The 22,156-nt window shown below is 43.2% G+C and overlaps 1 protein-coding gene across 3 annotated transcripts in view; it reads right to left on the bottom strand.

The window, feature by feature from the left end:
- Nucleotides 1–558: 558 nt before the first annotated feature.
- The window catches only part of usp25 (ubiquitin specific peptidase 25), a 212,928-nt gene continuing 191,330 nt past the window's right edge, over nt 559–22,156 (bottom strand). For all 3 annotated transcript variants that reach the window (XM_043701413.2, XM_043701414.2, XM_043701415.2), the window contains 3 exons: nt 16,793–16,916; nt 12,062–12,257; nt 559–1,442 (listed from right to left, as the gene is read on the bottom strand). In XM_043701413.2, coding sequence (XP_043557348.2) covers nt 1,270–1,442; nt 12,062–12,257; nt 16,793–16,916 — 493 coding nt within the window. In that variant the 3' untranslated portion in view covers nt 559–1,269. The remainder of the gene's footprint in view (nt 1,443–12,061; nt 12,258–16,792; nt 16,917–22,156) is intronic.

Here is a 22,156-nt window from a genome sequence, read left to right as displayed (position 1 = left end):
ATCCAGATGGCTACACAGAATTGATCACCAGATCATTCAGCCCGGTGCTTCACACAAATCTCAACATTACCTCACACTAGCCTGTCCCTCTCGTCCTTATGTACTTAACAAGCTGCCCCCTAATGTATCTATGTTACTTTGCTTCAATAACATCCTAGTAATCTCTGGGAAAAGAAGCTTCTCCTTAATCACTTTATGGACTTAGTAGTGACTGTACTTTATTGATGGCCTCTTATTCTGGCCTCCTGCGCTTCTCTATGTGTATTATATTGACTTTCTTCTTAACCTTGAAGACCTTCATCTGATCACCCTGGCCTTTTTCCACAGGAGGGGGTGATAGCATTCCCTCTCCAGCTTAATCAATAAAGTGCTCACGAAAAGCAGGAGGAAAAACAAGAAGCAGAATTTAATTTAACAGACGTTTCCCTTGACTTTTCTTCCTTGGAGAAGTATTCTGGAAATTAACCTTCAATCCCTGAGACGGAAGGGCCATTCTGAAAGGGTTGACAACACTTACTTCTCACACTTGACTATCAAAGCAACAGAGATATTTTTATAAAAAAAACACACAGAGAACATCAGAAGTTTTGTCATTACATCAAAAAATAGCCATAAATAAAACTTTATTCTTTCAGTTCCTTAACAAGCCTCATGACGTCATTTTCAGGGGGGAACAGAGGGGTTTGGGGGGTAGAGGGAATGCTGGGAAAGTCGGCACCCACACCTCCAAATATTATTGGCTGTCATTAAGAGTAATGGGGAAAGAATAAAATTCATCAGCTGGAACTGAGGTTCTTTTTTCTAAAATAAAAGTTGATAGCGTGGCGAGTTAACAGACTTACAGAAACCTGGTGGCAGGAGCAGGGATGCAAAAGATAAAGAGGGGTATCTCTTGCCTCAAAACGTTCCAAATTCTTAATTTAAACATCAGTCTCTTTTTTTTCCTCTCTCGCTCCTCCAACGTCACCATTTCCTCCGACCAGGTCCAAAGCATCATGCACACTGAGCTGTGTCCACTGTCAGTCTTGCCGTTTAAAAGTTCATTCATGGTAATAGACGCCTTGGTTGCAGTTAAGTTAATTTTTTATTTTATTTTTTTAAAAATGGGTAAAATCTATAGCAGCAGCAGCAAGCAAACTCTGTGACGGGAAGGTGAGGGTTATATCTCAGAACGGAAAGAACAAAAAAGACTTAAATGAAAGAAGTCCTTGTTGGTTGTAACGTGCTCCCCGAAAAAAGAGAGAAGAAAAAGATACTCTGTGTTTCTTTTCATCTGCCGTCTGCGGGGGTTCGACTGAGAGACGCCATCACACGAGCAAAGCGCTCACAAAGTTCGTGCGTGGAGAAGGAAGGGAGCTTCGGTGGCTCACGGAAAGCTTTGATCTCAGTCGAGCAATCCAGCAGTTTTGGCAGGAAGTCTGTCAGCTTCTCTTGCAGGTTGGCTGTGAAAGGGGAATGAGAAAGGGAAAGGGTTATTCATTTTTTGACAAAATATGACACGGCTTCCCATTCTGTTTGCTCCCCATCCAGAGGCTCACCCTGAAGGACTCAGGTGAGCAGCACCACTGCAGGCCTGCTCAATACCAATCCTAAAACCCAAATCTGATGCTTGTGCACTTTTCAATAACAACATTGTGCACTTATAGAGCATACATAACATGGTCAGACATTCCAAGCTGCTTCGCCTATATGTGCACAATGTTCAGCACCATTCGCAACTCTTCAGATACAGGAGCAGTACACAGACAAATGCAATAAAGTCCAGGCTTGGGTTGACAAGTGACAAGTAATATTTGCGCTTCGCAAATGCCAGACTATTAGATTTAGATTACATTACAGTGTGGAAACAGGCCCTTCGGCCCAACAAGTCCACACTGACCCGCCGAAGCGCAACCCACCCATACCCCTACATTTACCCCTTACCTAACAGTGCGGACAATTTAGCATGGCCAATTCTCCTGACCTGCACATCTTTGGACTGTGAGAGGAAACCGGAGCACCCGGAGGAACTCCACGCAGACACGGGGAGAACGTGCAAACTCCACACAGTCAGTCGCCTGAGGCGGGAATTGAACCCGGGTCTCTGGCGCTGTGAGGCAGCAGTGCTAACCACTGTGCCACCGTGCCGCCCACAACTATGACCAATGAGAGATTCTAACCATTGTCCCTTGACATTCACAATGGCATTACCATCATCAAATCTACCACTGTCAACATCCTAGGGATTACCACTGACTAGGGAATCAAATAGACTAACCACATAGATCATAGAACATAGAACATAGAAGAATACAGCGCAGTACAGGCCCTTTGGCCCTCGATGTTGCGCCGATCCAAGCCCACCTAACCTATACTAACCCACTATCCTCCATATACCTATCCAATGCCCGCTTAAATGCCCATAAAGAGGGAGAGTCCACCACTGCTGCTGGCAGGGCATTCCATGAACTTACGACTCGCTGAGTGAAGAACCTACCCCTAACTTCAGTCCTATATCTACCCCCCCTTAATTTAAAGCTATGCCCCCTTGTAATACCCGACTCCATACGCGGGAAAAGGTTCACACTGTCAACCCTATCTAACCCCCTAATCATCTTGTACACCTCAATCAAGTCACCCCTAAACCTTCTTTTCTCTAGTGAAAACAGCCCCAAGTGTCTCAGTCTATCCTCATACGATCTTCCTTCCATACCAGGCAACATCCTGGTAAACCTCCTCTGCACCCGTTCCAGTGCCTCCACATCCTTTCTATAGTATGGCGACCAAAACTGCACACAATATTCCAGATGCGGCCGCACCAGAGTTTTATACAACTGCATCATGACCTCAGGACTCCGGAACTCAATTCCTCTACCAATAAAAGCCAGTACGCCATATGCCTTCCTCACCGCACTATTTACCTGGGTGGCAACTTTCAGAGATCTGTGTACATGGACACCAAGATCCCTCTGCTCATCCACACTACCAAGTATCCGACCATTAGCCCAGTACCCCATCTTTTTGTTATTCTTCCCAAAGTGAATCACCTCACATTTAGCTACATTGAATTCCATTTGCCACCTTTCTGCCCAGCTCTGCAGCTTCTCTATATCCTGCTGTAACCTGCCACATCCTTCCTCACTGTCAACAACTCCTCCGACTTTCGTATCATTCAACAACTCCTCCGACTTTCGTATCATTCAACAACTCCTCCGACTTTCGTATATTGGTTATGAGAGCAGGTCAGAGACTAACAATCTTGCAGTGAGTAACTCAACTCCTGATTTGCCAAAATCTGTCTACCAAGTCAGATAGCATGATGGAACACTCCTCACGTTTGGGTTGCATGAAGCTCCAAAAATACTCAAGAAGCTTGACACCATCCAGGACAAAGCAGCCCACTTGAAGGTACTACATCCACAACTTCCACTCCCTTCACGCCCAATACTCAGTAGCAGCAGGGTGTGCTATAAGATGCACTGCAGAAATTCACCGAAGATCCTTATACAGCACCTTCCAAACTCAAGACCACTTCCACCTAGAAGGACAACAGCAGCAGATACATGGGAACACCATGGTCTGCAAGTTCCCCTCCCAGACACTCACCATCCTGACTTGGAAACATATCGCTGTTCCTTCAGTGTCATTGGGTCAAAATCCTGGAATTCACTCCCTAATGGCATTGTGGGCCAATCCACAGATGGTGGACTGCAGCAGTTTAAGAAGGCAGCTCACCACCACCTTCTCAAGGGCAACTAGGGACGGGCAATAAATGCTGGCCCAGCCAACACACTGACATGAATGACTGAATACAAAAAAGATTTCCAACTTAACCTGGCTCTGACAAGAACTCAGAGCTGAATCACTAACTCTCTCTACAGATGCTGCCTGATCTGCTGAGTGATTCCAGTATTTTGTTCATTTGGCACTTCAATATTGCCCCCAGCGCATTTGCTTCGGGTGGAGAGAGACTCCCATTCTACCCCTGCTTTCTAAACTGCCAGCACTATTACCACAGCCATGGTCTCTGAAATAGATAGCTGTGGTTAAGTTACATTGTAACGATTTTGTATTGGATCCAGGCAGACAGTGTTTTGACTGACCTGTTAAATCTAGGCTTCCTCTAAATTTTCAGGCTGTCACAACAAATCCACATGCCTATCCCAAAGAAAGATGTTAACAAAAAAAAAACAGGAGCAAGGCTGGAATATTTGACTCTTGTAGGCCATTCAATCAGATGACTAAAAGCTTTCTAGTTCTATGCCATATTCAGTGATTCATAAAAATCAATTAACCTTCAATAAACTGAACAACTGACCATCCACAACTCTCTGGAGTAGAGAATTACCAAGATTTATTTTCTCCTCATGAAGAAATTTCTGCTCACCTGAGTCCTAAATGGTGAAACCTTGCCTTACTTCTATGACCCTCTAGTTTTAGTTTCTCCAACCACTCAGCTATTACCCTGTCAAACTGAGAATTTTACACGGTCCCTAACTACTGACTCCATTCCTCTCCCTGTCCACCATCTCAGATGAAACTAGACTTTTGGAAACGCAGTGGGATATTTGACCCTGAGATAAATATCTGACCATGTTTTTGCATCATTGCTAAAACTGCCCATTTCTACCTCCATAACACAGCCCATGTCTGAGTTTACCTGCTGCCTTCATGCCTTCAGACTCTCTGGACTCAACTCTTTCAACACCTTGCTGTGTCTGGTCTCCTTATTCCTCCGTCCATAAAGCTTAGTTTATCCAAAACACTGCTGCCTATGACCTCACAAGCACATCGCATTCAACCATCACCTGATCTTAGAAGGTCCGTGGTTCTTGCTTGAGCAAGGCCTCAATTTTACAATTCTCACCCGTATTCTCAAATTCCTCCACCACCTTGCCCCTCCACATCTCTGTAAACTCAGCTAGTCTCACAAGTCGCAGGAATAGCTGAGCTCAATTGATGCTGGCTTCTTGAAGATGCCCAAATTTAATCATTTCATCACTAGTGGCTGTGCCTTCAGTTAGCTAGGCCTTAAACTCTGGAATTCGATCCATAAGCAATTTCACCTTGCTTTCACCTGTTGAGACACTCCTTAAAACTTACCTCTTTCATTAAACTTTTCATCGCCTGACCTTATTTCCATATGGCTCAAAGCCATATATTGTTTCAGAATGCTCCTGTGAAACATCTTGACATGTAAAGGCACGTACTGTTTCTATCAGAAAACATCCTATGATTCTAAACTTCAGAGAGTTATAGACCCATTGTTTTCAGGCTTTCCTTATCATAGAATCCTTACATTGTGGAAGCTGGCCATTCGGCCCATCGAGTCCACACTGCGCTCCGAGAAACATCCTATCCAGACCCAACCCCTATCCTATCACTATAAATCTATATTTCCCATGGCTAAACTGCCCAGCCTGCACGTCCCTGGACACTACAGGCAATTTAGCATGGCCAATCCACCTAACTTGTACATCTCTGGACTGTGGGAAGAACCCCACGCAGACACTTGGAGAATGCACAAACTCCACACAGACAGTTGCCAAGGGTGGAATCGAACCCAGGCCCCTGGTGCTGTGAGGCAGCAGTGCTAATCAATGAGCCAACAGGCCACCCATTATTGGATAGCAATCTGAACCCAAGAATCCATTTTGTTTTAGGTTCTCCAAATCAAGTGCTCCTTTCCTAAGCAGAAGATTCTCAAAAGTGGCCAACCTTATCATACATGTCAATTAATATCACTAGAAGAAATGCAGCCATTTGTGAAAAGGTCCTGTGTTTTCTATACTAACCACATTTAAAAAGTTCTTTACTGGTCGTCAAATAAGTTGGGAATTCTCAACATGTGATAGATACGAGAGAAATACAAGTCTCTCTCTTAATCATTAGCAACAAAGTATTTATTTCAAAATAAGATCAGAATGTCTGGCTTTAACCAGGACGTGTAAATATCTCTGGTCACTTTGGTTTTCCCTGCATACTAACCACTTCATCAGTTGATTACATTTGATCATGGGCGGCACGGTGGCACAGTGGTTGGCACTGCTGCCTCACAGTGCCATAGACCTGGGTTCAATTCCTGCCTCAGGCAACCGTGTGGAGTTTGCACATTCTCCCAGTGTCTGCGTGGGTTTCCTCCGGGTGCTCCAGTTGCCTCCACAGTCCAAAGATGTGCAGGTTAGGTGAAGTGGCTGTGCTAAATTGCCTGTAGTGTTAGGTGAAGGGGTAAATGTAGGGGAATGGGTCCGGGTGGGTTGCTCTTCGAAGGGTCGGTGTGGACTTGTTGGGCCGCATGACCTTTTTCCACGCTGTAAGTAACCTAATCTAATCATGATTCCCATGAGTGGGTTTAGACCACTTCCTCCTGTCAGAATCTTTCAGTAATATTTATAATTGTTCACTTCTATGTTAAATACTTGAGGGAAGGACCCCTTCCCTCTTTCAGCTCCATATCCTTTGCTATTTATCATCATCTGAGTGCAGTTTACACTCACTGCTCTGCAACACATATAACAATCCTATGACCTTCGCACCTTGAGATTACTGAGATTAATTTTGCCTTCTCTGTCTTCCTACAGACTGAAGATTTTATTATCTATGACTTATACTTCTGATTACTTGCAAATAGCAGATCAGTCAGCAGTAAATAGCATGCCTCACAAACATCACAATGTCTGGGCAATGAACTTGCCCATAATTGCAGCCAAGGGCAAGATTTGCTTTAATATATAAAAATTTAGTAATATTTTAAAAACAGAAAATAAAATAATGCTGTTGGCCTTTATGGCTTCCTTTGTGAGAAGTGTTCTCGAATCTTTACAATCCATTGAGAATCTCAACTATTTTAATCGTAGATAATTCATAACTGGTTAGGAAAGCTTTCTATTTCAAAACACTGTTAGGATAGTGCTAAAAATGGACTATCAATTTTCAACTGCTATCTGATTTTTCATACCTGAGGCTTTTCATGGATTGTAAAATGTTTTTAAAAGAGGTGCAAACATTGATTAAAGATGGTTGCAGCAAGCATTGACTACAAACTGCAGCAGTTTGTGAAACCATCACTAAATAGCATCAAATATGAACTTAAATTAACCAGCCATTTAAGGTTTGATTTATACCTTTCTGGAAATTTCACAGATTGGGATGGAAGTTCCCTGCAGATTATCCAGTTTGGGAAAACCAATGCAGTTAGACATTGGAATACACAAAGGAGCTGTATTTCAGGCAACAGCTTTTGTGGCAGAGCAGAGAGAAGAAAATAGATTCATTACAGTAAAACTATAAGGCTCGATCTTTCTCTTCGCCTCTATGACACAGCACATAGTAATCAGAGAAATTCAATGCACATTTCAGCAAAGGCAAACGGAATCTCATTTGCAATGTCTTCTGAGGGTATAGATGGCTTCTTCCTACCTCGGCAAATTCCTAATATGGAAGTATGACATACTTCCTAATGTGGAAGTATAGAAGTTTTAGGTTAGCTGCCAGTTTAAGGTTTGATCCATCCAAAATGGGCTGAGACATCATTTTAATTAGACCATCAAGAAAGACTCAAACAATAGCATAGTGAGAGCTCGAGGTAAAAGAGAGTTTGAGGAAAGGGCTTTCAGAAACCAGCTACAGTTCTGCAATCTGCAAATGCTGTTACTACAGTGAGCATCAGGAAGTCTTGTACAAGCAACCTCCAACATTCAATTCCTAAAGCCATTATAGCTACAGAATCTGATTTCAAGTTTTCAATCCCTTCACCCTGGAAAGAAAAATCTTCAAGCAAGTAAAAGTACTAGACTGGTCTTAACCTCATCTTTGCATTTATCCATATCTAACTTAATCTTGGAAACTGTATTTCTGCAACTAGTTTTCCATTTTTTTTTACTTAGCACCTTTCATAAATAGTTGTGTAATAAACTAACCTTTGATTTCTTTTATTAGATTAGATTCCCCACAGTGTGGAAACAGATCCTTCAGCCCCACAAATTCATACCGATCCTCTGAAGAGTAAACCACCCAGACCCATTTTCCCTCTGACTAATGCATCTAACACTATGGACGTGGCCAACTTACCTGACCTACACATCTTTTGACTGTGGCAGGAAACGGGAGCACCAGTTGGAAACCCACACCGACACGGGGAGAATGTGCAAGCTCCACACGGACAGTCGCTTGGGGTTGGAATTGAACCCATGTCACTGGCACTGTGAGGCAGCAGTGCTAACGACTGAGGAACCGTGCCACCCCAAATCATTTAAGCTAAAGTTTTGTTGCTGGGAGAAATTTTTAAATACTCAAAAATTTAAAGAGCTATAAAATTCACACTTCATGTGTCACAATGCAGGAACAACCTCATGTAGTTCTGTCATTATTAACTAGATTTCTTAAAATGCACGTCCAAATGCTTTTCTGAAAGTCCTAAGTCTGATTCTTTTATTCTTTCAGATCTTAACAACCTTTTGGGTGGGAAATATTTTCATTTCCCTTCTAATTCCTTCAACAATTAGTTTAAATTTTGACCCATGGCTTCTAACCCACTTCCTAATGAAACAGTTGGCTACTCATTCATCAAATTCCCATTTTGCTTTAAACACTTGAATTTGAGTCTCCCCCAACTTTTTAAAAAAAAACCTTCTTTTCATCTTCTGCAATCCTCCCATCACTATCATCTCATTAAAAATATACTCTTCCTTATATTGCAACTTTACTAACCACTAACTATAGAAAGAAAATTTGACATTCACACATATTATTTGTAATGTATTTGCTAATTAGGTCATGTAGGAGATACAGATTACATGGGATATATGGCACAGAATTAGGCCACTTGGCCCATCTAGTTCATACTAATGTTAATACTCTGCTTTTTTCTTGTTTAAATCTATCACAGCCATCCTCTATTCCTACTTTCACCACGTATTTGTTTAGCTTTCACTGAAACATGTTTATATGCTTCCTTCAGCCACTCCCTGTGATAGGGACGTCCATACTCTCACCACACTCAGTAAAGAAGTTTCTTCTGAATTTGGTGACTATCTTGTATTGATGGCCTCTTTCCCACAAGTGGAATTTTCTCTGTATCCACCCTGTCTAAACACTTCATCATTTTAAAGGAATCTAGTAGGTCCGCCCTCAGCTGCCTTTTTCCCAAGAGAGGAGCCATCCACCCTGTCAATCCTTTCCTGATTTATATAACCATGCAATTCTGGCATTATCCTTGTAAATTTCTCTGCACCCTCTTCAGTGCTTCTATGTTCTTTTCATAATATGGCAACCAGAACTATAGGCAGTATGCTAAGTGGTATAATTAAGGTTCAATACAGAATCGATCCAACTTCCCTTCTTTACAATTATACCCCTCCAAAAGAAAGCCGAGTATTTGGTTTGCTTTCTTTCAGGCCTTGCTAGCAGGTGGTGCAACTTTTAATGATTAATATTGAAATGATACTATGGGTTTAAGAGGTGCATTTTGTCCTCTTTTTTGAAGAGACGTAGAGGTGTTGAGCAGTCCATGCAGACACACTAGAGTAAACAGCTTCTCAGGCCGTGGCTTTTTTTAAAAGTTGGAACAATAGAAGCAGGCTGAATGGGTGTGGTAAAATCTCTCACAGAACCAGGATTTTTTGGTTTTTAGATTTTCAGTTGTTGGGGTGTTGAAGGTGGGTTTGGAAGCTATGGGACATCTCTCCCTGCTACTCTCTCTCAGATTCTTCTCGATGGCTTTCCGCCTGGACTGGAGAATTGCCTGTGAGGTAATCGATTTTTTTTAACTTGCTTTTTTCCTAGAGTGTTTTTGTGGGATGTTACTATATGGGAACACTTCCTGTTCAGTCGTAAAATAATCTATTATTCTGTAAATTCGCCAAGAGTTAAGTTAGTCCAATTTCTTCTTTCTTTTGTTGTATTTTAGTTATAGTGCATGAATAAAGTATGTTGTGCTTAATGTTGAGTAGTTTAGCCAATCAAATAACATCTGGAACACAACACTTTACAGTTATCTTTAAAATAAGAAAAGGTTAAGCTATCCCCTTAATATATTTTGAGGGAGTTTGGTCTGATCCATACCAATATATTGTCCTCTGAAAGCCCTTCATTCCTTTACCTTAGCTAGACTTGCATCTTCCAATAAATAAGTGACTCCACTCATTCTTCCTATTGAGTCTTCCACAGACTGTCCATAACAGATCCCACTCTGATCTGTGTGTTGAATTAAGTATTTATTTTTATGTTCAATAAAATACCCTTAGACAGCAGTTGGAGAAAAATGTTCATAGAATCCTTATAGTGCAGATACAAGTTATTCAATCCATTGAGTCTGCACCAAACCTCCAAAGAGTATCCCACCCATCCCTCACCCACCCTATTCCCATAACCCCATATTTTGCATGGCTAACTCGCCTACCCTGCATATTCCTGGATACCACAGGGTAATTCAGCACGGTCAATTCGCTAAACTGTACATCTTTGGATGGTGGGAGGAAACCAGAGCATCTGGAGGAAACCCACGCAGACATGGGGATAATGTGGAAACTCCACACCGACAGTGTGGAGGCTGGAATCAAACCCAAGACCATCGTGCTGTGAGGCAGCAGCACTAACCACAGATATTTGTAATGCCTTGAGTAAAGTCAGGTGTACCGAATGTTGACTGCGTCTTTTTTTTTTACTATTTTTGTATCCTCAGAAAGGAAAACCAGAATTCCAGAAGATGATAGGACTGCTCCCTCATTAGAAAGAGTAGACTGGTAGTGAGATTAACCAGCGAGTTACCATAACTCAGGTAAAGTGTGAGGTTGAGAAGGTGGGTCTTCATGGTGACCTCAGCCTATACAGAATTCGGACCTGTGCTGGTGACATCACACTGCATCACAAATCAGCCATTCAGGCAACTGAGCTAATCGATAGCCTGTGCAAAAATGCGCCAACCACAGTTTAAGCAGACCCTAATATGAGTCCAATGCTAACACCTATTTCTCTAAATTCTATGCTTTGAAGTATAAAACCAAAGTTTCCATCTAGTGTGCTACAGTTAACGAGTACCTACTCCAGTTAACGAGTACCTGCCTTCGCTGTTGTCTCCAAAGTAACTTGACATCATTTTGCAACATCCCTAAGGCCCTGTGAATTTGTACAAACCAGCTTTCCTTTCCGCTGGTCGTAAACCCGAACACTTTGACATTGACTCCAGATTATGAATAATTCATAAAAGTGACAACCAACTGTGGTTTCCTGTATTGATTATTCACACTATTCTTCACCTATTGCCAAGAATGGTGAGGGTGTTCAGCCCAACCAGTCTACAATGCTGTTCATCTTTCTGCAAAAGTAGTCCTGGTACATTGTTTCTTTATTTCTTGAGTTTCTTTTTTCCTTCAATCTTTCTTACATGTTGACAAGCTCTCTGCTTCAATCGCTAATTGTCCTTTTGTGTTCCATAGCCTCACAACCTGCTGTTGAAACAAGGATGCTCTTGCACATCTCCTATATTTGGTCTTACATCTGTGCTCCTTTGTTCTAGATATTTTCAACATGAGAAATAAGACTGTGTCAATCTATAACCATCCCTTCAAAATAAATTGAAATACTCCTGTTCAAACATAAAAAAAGGTTCGTTATAATGATAATTAACAATTATAACTTGCTTCAATTTAAGAAGTTTTTAAAAATCTAGCTCAATATGTTTCAGTCTACTTCTGAACCTCTTGCATTTCTCTTTGCGGCAATCTTCACATCTAGATAGCTCAATGGTCATTCAACAATCCTTGTGGAGGTGAAGGCATGGTGGCAATGTTACTGGGTTAGCATTCCAAAATCTCAAACAAATGCTCTGGGGACAGGCATTCTAAGCCCATCATGGCAGATGGTGAAATTTCAATTCAACAGAAATCTGGAATACAAACAAGTCTAATGGCAATCATTGTCATAGAAGACCAATTAACATCCTTTAAGAAAGGACATCTGCCTAATTTACCTGATCTGGCTGACATGTGATTCCAAATCCAATGCAATGCAATTAGAGATGAGCCATAAATGCTGGCCTAGCCAGTGTTGCCTGTATTCCATGCACGAATGAAGAAAAACTTACGTTCCATTTCTTGCCCCAAGTATGAACACCATCGGTTCCTCATGTCTTCTACAGCCACAATGTCTTTCTCTTCCATTTCATCCACCAATAACAGCGGCAGACAGGGAACGACCAACTCATTCATGGTGGTGAGTCCTTCCTCTACGTCCTGGTCATCTCCAGACTCAAAGAGAGCCGCGGCATGCTCGTTCAATTTCTACCACAGCACAGCAAAGGAATATGTCAAATAGACAGAGTCATACAATACAGAGCAGGGCTTTAGCCCATTGAGTCTGTGCTGACCTTTCTACACTGATCCATCTACACAAATCTCACTTTCCACAGCCGGGCCCATTGCCTTGAATATTATAACATTTCAAGTGCTCATAATGTTTTAAAGGTTCGAGAGCGTGGTGCTGGAAAAGCACAGCATCTGAGGAGCAGGTGAATCAACATTTCGGGCAAGAGCCCTTCATCAGGAGTGGGGCTTGTGAGCCAAGGGGGTAAGGAGGAGGGTTGGGACTGGGGGGGGGAAGGTGGTTGAGTGTGAGATATGTAGATGAAGGTGTGGGTAACGGTGATAGGTTGGAGAGGAGGGTGGAGCGGATAGATGGGAAGGAAAATGGACAGGTAGGACAGGTCATGAGGGCAGTGCTGAGTTGGAAGGTTGGAACTGGAATAAGGTGGGGGGAGGGGAAAATGAGGAAACTCGTGAAATCCACATTGATGCTGTGTGGTTGGAGGGCCCAAAGGCAGAAGATGAGGTGTATTTCCTCCAGGCTTCGGGTGGTTGGGGTGTGGCGATGGAGGAGGCCCACGACCTGCATGTCGTTGGAGGAGTGGGAGGGGGAGCTGAAGTATTTGGACCCAGGACAGTGGGGTTGTTTGGTGCGGGTGTCCCAGAGATGGTCTCTGAAGCGCTCAGCAAGTGGTCAAGTTTCCACTCAAGTTACTCTCTATTCCAGAGTCTCAACACCCTTTGGACGAACATTATATCTCTCAAATCCCCCCGGGTCTTACATGTTACCATAAAACATAATAAAATTTGAAGGGTCCATGAAATAAAGGGTCATAGTTACATAAATAGACTGGAGAAGTTGGTGTTATTCTCCTTACACTAGAAAAGGACAAAAGAAGATTCAATTGCAGGTTTCTAAATCCACAACAGGCTGCTCAGAACAGATCACAATAATCCAGATGAGGTAAATCCAAGGTTTTGCAAAAGCTCATCATTCCTTCCTTGCTTTTCTACTCTTTACCTTAATCTTTAATATACAGGATCTCGTAAAACCTATGTTCTCAATGTATCCTTCCCCCTTTAATGATTTTTACACACATGTTCCCAGCTCCCTCTATTCATGTACACCTTTAAAATTCTGCCTTTTGCTTAATACTGAACTTGCTATCGCAATGAGTAGTTAAGGCGCATAGAACTCTGAGTTCTTTATTCAGAGAGTAGAGAGGGTATGGAATGCTTTGCCTGCAACGGTAGTAGATTCGCCAAGTTTAAGTGCATTTAAGTCGTCATTGGACAGACATATGGACGTACATGGAATAATGTAGGTGGGATGGGCTTCAGATATGTAAATAATTGGAATGCCTTCTGGGGAAGGTGGGACCTGTACAAGAAGGACGGGTTGCATCTGAACTGGAAGAGGACCAATGTCCTGGGTGGAAGGTTTGCTCGAGTAGTTCGAGAGGGTTTAAGCTAGTATGGCAGGGGGGTGGGAACCTGAGCTGTATACCGGAGGTGAGAGTTGATGCAGATGAGGCAATAGTAAGAGGTAGGCCAGCTAGAGGGAAGGATTTTCCTGGGAAGGAACCAAGGGATCAGTTAAAGTGTGTTTGCTTTAACACAAGGAGTATCAGGAATAAAAGTGATGAATTTAGAACATGGATCAGTACCTGGTGCTATGATGTTGTGGCCATAACAGAGACATGGGTTTCTCAGGGGCAGGAATGGTTGCTGGATGTTCCAGGGTTTAGAACATTTAAACAGAATAGGGAGGGGGGAAAAAAGAGGAGGGGGTGTAGCACTACTAATCAGAGAGGGTATCACAGCTACAGAAGCTTCCACAGTCAAGGAAGATCTGCCTACCGAGTCAGCATGGGTGGAAATTAGAAACTGCAAGGGAGCAGTCACCTCATTAGGGGTTTACTACAGGCCCCCCAATAGCAGCAGGGAGATTGAAGAAAGCATAGGTCGGCAGATTTTGAAAAAGTGTGGACGTAGTAGGGTTGTTGTAATGGGTGACTTTAACTTTCCCAATATTGATTGGAACCTCCTTCGAGCAGAAGTTTTGAATGGAGCTGTTTTTGTAAGGTGTGTTCAGGAGGGTTTCCTAACTCAGTACGTTGACAGGCCGACGAGGGGAGAGGCCATTCTAGACTTGGTGCTCGGAAACGAGCCGGAGCAGGTATCAGATCTTGTGGTGGGAGAGCATCTTGGTGATAGTGACCACAACTGCCTCACATTCTACACAGCTATGGAGAAAGAGAGGATTAGGCAAAATGGGAGCATATTTCATTGGGGAAGAGGCAACTATGATGCGATTAGACATGAGTTAGGAAGCATGGACTGGGAGCAATTGTTCCATGGTAAAGGCACTATAGACATGTGGAGACTGTTTAAGGAACAGTTGTTGCGAGTGATGAATAAATATGTCCCTCTGAGACAGGCAAGAAGGGGCAAGATAAAGGAACCTTGGATGACGAGAGCGCTGGAGCTTCTCGTCAAAAGGAAGAAGGCAGCTTACATAAGGTGGAGGATGCTGGGGTCAAGCTCAGCTCTAGAGGATTACAGGCAGGCGAGGAAGGAGCTCAAAAATGGTCTGAGGAGAGCCAGGAAGGGGCACGAGGAAGGCTTGGCAGAACGGATTAGGGAGAACACAAAGGCATTTTACACTTATGTGAGGAATAAGAGAATGGTCAAAGAAAGAGTAAGGCCGATCAGGGATATAGGGAACTTGTGTGTGGAGTCTGAGGAGGTAGGGGAAGCCCTAAATGAGTTTTTTTGCTTCTGTCTTTACGAAAGAAATGAACTTTGTAGTGAATGAAACCTTTGAAGAGCAGGTGTGCATGCTGGAATGGATAGAGATAGAGGAAGCTGATGTGCTGAAAATTTTGTCAAACATTAAGATTAACAAGTCGCCAGGCCCGGACCAGATTTGTCCTCGGCTGCTTTGGGAAACGAGAAATGCAATTGCTTCGCCACTTGCGCAAGATCTTTGCATCCTCGCTCTCCACTGGAGTCGTAACTGAGGACTGGAGAGAGGCAAATGTAATTCCTCTCTTCAAGAAAGGAAATAGGGAAATCCCCGGCAATTATAGACCAGTCAGTCTCATGTCTGTCGTCTGCAAGGTGTTAGAAAGGATTCTGAGGGATAGGATGTATGACCATCTGGAAGAGCATGGCTTGATTAAATGCAGTCAACACGGCTTTGAGAGGGGCAGGTCATGCCTCACAAACCTTATCGAGTTCTTTGAGGATGTGACTAGAAAAGTTGATGAGGGTCGAGCTGTGGATGTGGTGTATACGGACTTCAGCAAGGCATTTGATAAGGTTCCCCATGGTAGGCTCATTCAGAAGGTCAGGAGGAATGGGATACAGGGGAACTTAGATGTCTGGATACAGAATTGGCTGGCCAACAGAAAACAGCAAGTAGTAGTAGAAGGAAAATATTCTGCCTGGAAGTCTGTGGTGAGTGGTGTTCCACAGGGCTCTGTCCTTGGGTCTCTACTGTTTGTAATTTTTATTAATGACTTGGATGAGGGGATTGAAGGATGGGTCAGCAAGTTTGCAGACGACACAAAGATTGGAGGTGTCATTGACAGTATAGAGGGCTGTTGTAGGCTGCAGCAGGACATTGTAGGTTGCAGAGATGGGCTGAGAAGTCGCAGATGGAGTTCAACCTGGATAAATGCGAGGTGGTGCATTTGGAAGGTCGAATTTGAAAGCTGAGTACAGGATTAAGGATAGGATTCTTGGTGGTGTGAAGGAACAGAGGGATCTTGGTGTGCAGGTACATAGATTCTTTAAAATGGCCACCCAAATGGACAGGGTTGTTAAGAAAGCATATAGTGTTTTGGCTTTCATTAACAGGGGGATTGAGTTTAAGAGTCGTGAGATCTTGTTGCAGCTCTATAAAACTTTGGTAGACTGCACTTGGAATACTGCGTCCAGTTCTGGTCGGCCTATTATAGGAAAGATGTGGATGCTTTGGAGAGGGTTCAGAGGAGGTTTACCAGGATGCTGCCTGGACTGGAGGACTTATCTTATGAAGAGAGGTTGACTGAGCTTGGGCTTTTTGCATTGGAGAAAAGGAGGAGGAGAGGGGACCTAATTGAGGTATACAAGATAATGAGAGGCATAGATAGAGTCAATAGCTAGAGACTATTTCCCAGGGCAGAAATGGCTAAAATGAGGGGTCATAGTTTTAAGCTGGTTGGAGGAAGGTATAAAGGGGATGTCAGAGGTGGGTTCTTTACACAGAGAGTTGTGAGAGCATGGAATGCGTTGCCAGCAGCAGTTGTGGAAGCAATGTCATTGTTTTTGTCTACCCATTGAATGAAAGACAGTGAACCATGGAGCATGCTGCTTATTCTCAGATTTTACAGCAGACACCAAGTTTCCCAAAGTTACATGGCGTATTAATAAAACAGCAACATTACATTTTGACTCGTGTGTCATTGTCTAGAGGCTAACTGTCAGAATTCTTTAATTATGCATTGCTCTTTTTGAACTGTACTTACCAGTAAACACTCGCGCCTGTAGTGTGACATTAGCTCTTCATCGTGCCCTCTGTAAATCCCTTTGGACAGCAGCTCTTTGTTATATTGGTAAGCATGGATAAGGTACATCAAGGCTTCATTGTAACTGAAAAAGACCCACAGGCTCTTCAGCACATCAGGTAACACACATGCTGCAGTCTGAACCATGCACAAGAACAACGGGCATTGAAACATCATCTGTGAACAGCACACTAGCGTTCATACACTGGCAAGTTCCTTCATTGTCACACAGTCAAATTCCTGGAATTCCTTCCCTGACAGTATTGTGGTGTGTCGAAAGCAAGCGGTCTACTGCAGTTCAAGATGGCGACACAACTTCCTCGGGGGCAATAAGTTTGCTCTGCAATTGCACTTGTAAATCAGGGATGAGATGATTTATGAGGTGGTTAAAGGACTGGGGTGGCGGAGACATGCTAAACATCCTCAGAACAGAGAATTAAAATTAAAAACAGCAAAGCAACATTCATGAACAAGATAATTGCACAAAAGAATTAAACGTGTACGGCTGGATTTATCTGTAGTCACAAATTCCTAACTATAATTTCCCAAAGTGTGTTCAATTCAGGAATTGTTTCTTTTAACTGGAAGTTCATGTACATCATAGAATCCTTATAGCGTGGAAGCAGATCTTTCAGTCCATCAAGTCCACAACAATCCTCCAAACAGCATCACACCCAGACCTGCCTCCCTTAACCCCACATTTCCCATGGCCAATCCACCTAACCTACACATCCCTGGTCACTATGGACAATTTAGTATGGCCAATCCACCTTACCTACACATCCCTGGTCACTATGGGCAATTTAGTATGGCCAATCCACCTAACCTACACATCCCTGGTCACTATGGGCAATTTAGTATGGCCAATCCACCTAACCTACACATCCCTGGTCACTATGGACAATTTAGTATGGCCAATCCACCTAACCTACACATCCCTGGTCACTATGGGCAATTTAGCATAGCCAATCAACCTAACCTACACATCCCTGGTCACTATGGGCAATTTAGTATGGCCAATCCATCTAAACTACACATCCCTGGTCACTATGGGCAATTTAGCATAGCCAATCAACCTAACCTACACATCCCTGGTCACTATGGGCAATTTAGCATGGCCAATCCACCTAAACTACACATCCCTGGTCACTATGGGCAATTTAGTATGGCCAATCCACCTAAACTACACATCCCTGGTCACTATGGGCAATTTAGCATAGCCAATCAACCTAACCTACACATCCCTGGTCACTATGGGCAATTTAGTATGGCCAATCCACCTAAACTACACATCCCTGGTCACTATGGGCAATTTAGCATAGCCAATCAACCTAACCTACACATCCCTGGTCACTATGGGCAATTTAGTATGGCCAATCCACCTAAACTACACATCCCTGGTCACTATGGGCAATTTAGCATAGCCAATCAACCTAACCTACACATCCCTGGTCACTATGGGCAATTTAGTATGGCCAATCCACCTAAACTACACATCCCTGGTCACTATGGGCAATTTAGCATAGCCAATCAACCTAACCTACACATCCTGGTCACTATGGGCAATTTAGCATAGCCAATCCACCTAACCTACACATCCCTGGTCACTATGGACAATTTAGCATGTCCAATCCACCTAACCTACACATCCCTGGTCACTATGGGCAATTTAGTATGGCCAATCCATCTAAACTACACATCCTGGTCACTATGGGCAATTTAGCATAGCCAATCCACCTAACCTACACATCCCTGGTCACTATGGACAATTTAGCATGTCCAATCCACCTAACCTACACATCCCTGGTCACTATGGACAATTTAGCATGTCCAATCCACCTAACCTACACATCCCTGGTCACTATGGGCAATTTAGTATGGCCAATCCACCTAACCTACACATCCCTGGTCACTATGGGCAATTTAGCATGGCCAATCCACCTAACCTACACATCCCTGGTCACTATGGGAAATTTAGCGAGGCCTGACTTGCACATCTTTGGACTTTGGGAAGAAATCAGAGGAGATGGAGGAAACCCAGACAGACAGGGCAGGATGGTGGATGGTGGAGTTGAACCTGGGTCCCTGGTGCTGTGAAACAGCACTGCTAACCACTAAGCCACTGGGCTGTTGTTAAGAAAATTAAGAGACAAAATATAAAGTTTTATAGACCAGTTAGACTAATTGAAATTCTCAGGAAATCACTAGTGTTTCATGAGGATATAGTGCTTGAAATCTTGAAATTTTCCAAATGATCAGAGACAGCCAATTTGACAAACTTGACGGTTTATAAATGGTAACTGAAGCAGTGGAAATGTTTATATTGAATTTCAGAAGGCATTTAATCATAAGAGACTGTTAGATAAAGTTGAAGCTCATGGAGTGCATAGAAATTAGATGGGTGACAGGAGACTGAGGGTAGGGATATTGGGCCTTAACTATTCATTACACAGTAGCAAACTTAGGAAATCAGATAGAATGCCCCATATACTGCTGTACCGCTGAAGCTACATTTAGTGGCATTGTATTTTCTTTTATTTGTTCATTTGTGGAATGTGGGTATTGCTGGATTGGCCAGCATTTAACGCCCGTCCCTAGTTGCCCTTAAGCAGGTGGTGGAGAGCTGCCTTCCTTAACCATTGCAGCCCACCTGCTGTGGGTTGACCAATAATCCCCTTAGGGAGGGAATTTCAGGATTTTGACCCAGCCACAGTGAAAGAACAGTGACGTATTTCCAAGTCAGGATGGTGGGTGGCTTGAAGGGGAACTTGCAGGGAGGGCGTGGTGTTCCCATGTATCTGCTGCCCTTGTCCTCTTAGATGGAAGTGGTCATGGGTTTGGAAGGTGCTGCCTGAGGAACTTTGGTGAATTTCTTCAGTGCATTTTGTAGATTGCTACTGAGTGTTGATGGTGGAGGGAGTTAATCCTTTTGGATTTAGTGCCAATTAAACTGGCTGCTTTGTCCTGGAATGGAAGATTAACATTACAAAGAAATAGTAACAGATTAAATGAATGGGTAAAACTGGGGCATATGGATTTCAATGTTGGGAAGTATAAGGTCATTCATTTTTGACTAAAGAAGAATGGAACACTATACTTTCAATATGAAAGAATGTTGATACCTGTATCAAATGTTGGTCCAGCCAGTGACACCAATATCCCATGAATGAATTTTTTAAAAAAGTCCTCCTGTCCCTTTTCATTTTCATATATTTATTTTAAAAATATCCTTCTTAAAAATGTCTGTTCACTTCATATGTTGTAGATATTCAATCCATTCTGCTTCTCCAAATACTTGTGCCCACTTAGTCCTGTTAAGTTCATTTGTGCCCTCTCGGACATCTACACCCTTTAATATGGAGACCAGAACTGCTCACAGTACTCGGAATGTGATCTAACCACAGTTCTGACCAGCTTTACCATGACAATTCGATTACATTCCCCTAGAAGTGTTAGGGATGCTGTGTCTCCAATGCCATGGTACTAGGGAAGAGGGTAAGATTGGGGAAGACAAAACCTCGAGCTCTTCCTCCTGCATTGGCCCTGTCTGCTACACCAATCCCCACGACTGAAACACATCAGGCCTCCTCCCCCTTCCCAAAGTCAAACAGACTGTCACCACTCACAGCTGATTAATGGGGCATTCGGACAAGATTCCAGAGCCGATGGAACTGCAACCGACAAGAATTCAGTGCACTGAGAGCAAAGGGAAGGGAAAACTGAACAAGGGATTCTTTCTTCTTTTAAATGGGCCAAGTCATCATCTAAGAAAAATCTTGGTGGACTAACTTGACAGCTGTGAACACACAGGGCTGTTTCTGGGAACAGTGTCAAAGATGCAATCTAGAATGCTTCTTTGAAATCATTTCAAAAGTGCAGGCAGCACAAAAATATCTTCAGCAATATAATGAGAAGGCTTTGCTGCTGATCGCGTCTCCCCTCACTGTCATCCCAAACAATCAAACACTGTAAACAGGCCGATGCCCCCCCACCGTCCCGAGTCTGGTTTCAATCCAAGGTCTTTGGGGAAGGTGACCGTGCAGACATTTGAAGTGCCTGTTCTCGGGCGTTTTGTGTGGCCCCGGTTACTCATTCACCGTGTTCGGCAGCTGTTGGAACAATCTGGGACTCTTCTCGGAACTGCAACTGCGGGACCACAGCCAGGGAAGCGAGAAGTAGAAATTCCTTCCCCAAGTGTGATCTTTGGTGGTCACACTAACACATTTGGACCCTCAGTGCTTCAGCTGAAAACACAACAAGGCACAACACAGGCCGGTGCACAAACATGCACTCGCACACACTCAGAAAAGTCCTGCTTTAGACTAATCACTGGGCAAATTAAATTTGACTGCTGAGAGTGCAAAACAGATCACTGACAGATGAAAAGCAGGACTTTATAATGCTCTAGCTGGTTGCTAGCCAGATTAATTTGGCCACTCACCCACTTATTTAAATTGCTTCTTAGAGGACAGGAATAAGGAGCATTGCCAAGTAACTTAAAAATGTGTTGCTGGAAAAGCGCAGCAGGTCAGGCAGCATCAAAGGAACGGGAGAATCGACGTTTCGGGCATAAGCCCTTCACCAGGAATCATTCTTGAAGAAGGGCTTATGTCCGAAACGTCGATTCTCCTGTTCCTTTGATGCTGCCTGACCTGCTGCGCTTTTCCAGCAACACATTTTTAAGGTCTGATCTCCAGCATCTGCAGTCCTCACTTTCTCCTAATTGCCAAGTAACCTCAAGATAGACCTGAAACATCCAGTTTAATGCACACTAGAATCAGATGTCAGCACAGCAGCAGATACCAGTTAAAGGGGATAGGATGCATTTATAACCCCTACAATGCATCCCATTTAATGCATGGAATGTGTTGCCAATGGTGGTGGTGGTGGAAGCAGAGTGATTAGGGACATTTATGTGACTGCTGGACATGTACATGGATAGCAGTGAATTGAGGGGTGCGAAGGTTAAGATATTTTATTTTACATTAGGATTAACGCTCAGCACAACATCGTGGGCCAAAAGGCCTGTTCTGTGCTGTACTTTTCTATGTTCTATGCAAGAGAGACCTACATAGAGAGAAAGAAATGCACATACATGAAAGAGGGCAGAGAGAAAGGTTAGCTTAGGTTCCTACCCCTCTGCAGTGCCCTGACTAATCCCTCAGTATTTCCCAAAAGCACTTTACAGACAATTCAGCAACTTTCAAGTATATACTGTTAAGATGGCTTCATGTTTCATATTTTTTGAGAACTATAGTTAGGAAGGATTGTGGTGGAAAGCAATAATATATTTCAAGTCCTCAGGAGATACCTGGAGTGTTTTCT

The sequence above is a fragment of the Chiloscyllium plagiosum genome, unplaced genomic scaffold (assembly GCF_037043375.1).
Source record: "Chiloscyllium plagiosum isolate Xiang-an unplaced genomic scaffold, Cpla_swu_hap1 HiC_scaffold_12, whole genome shotgun sequence".
Taxonomy (NCBI): Eukaryota; Metazoa; Chordata; class Chondrichthyes; order Orectolobiformes; family Hemiscylliidae; genus Chiloscyllium; species Chiloscyllium plagiosum.
The sequence above is the reverse complement of the archived record's forward strand: the minus strand, read 5'-3'. Positions and strand labels throughout refer to the sequence as shown.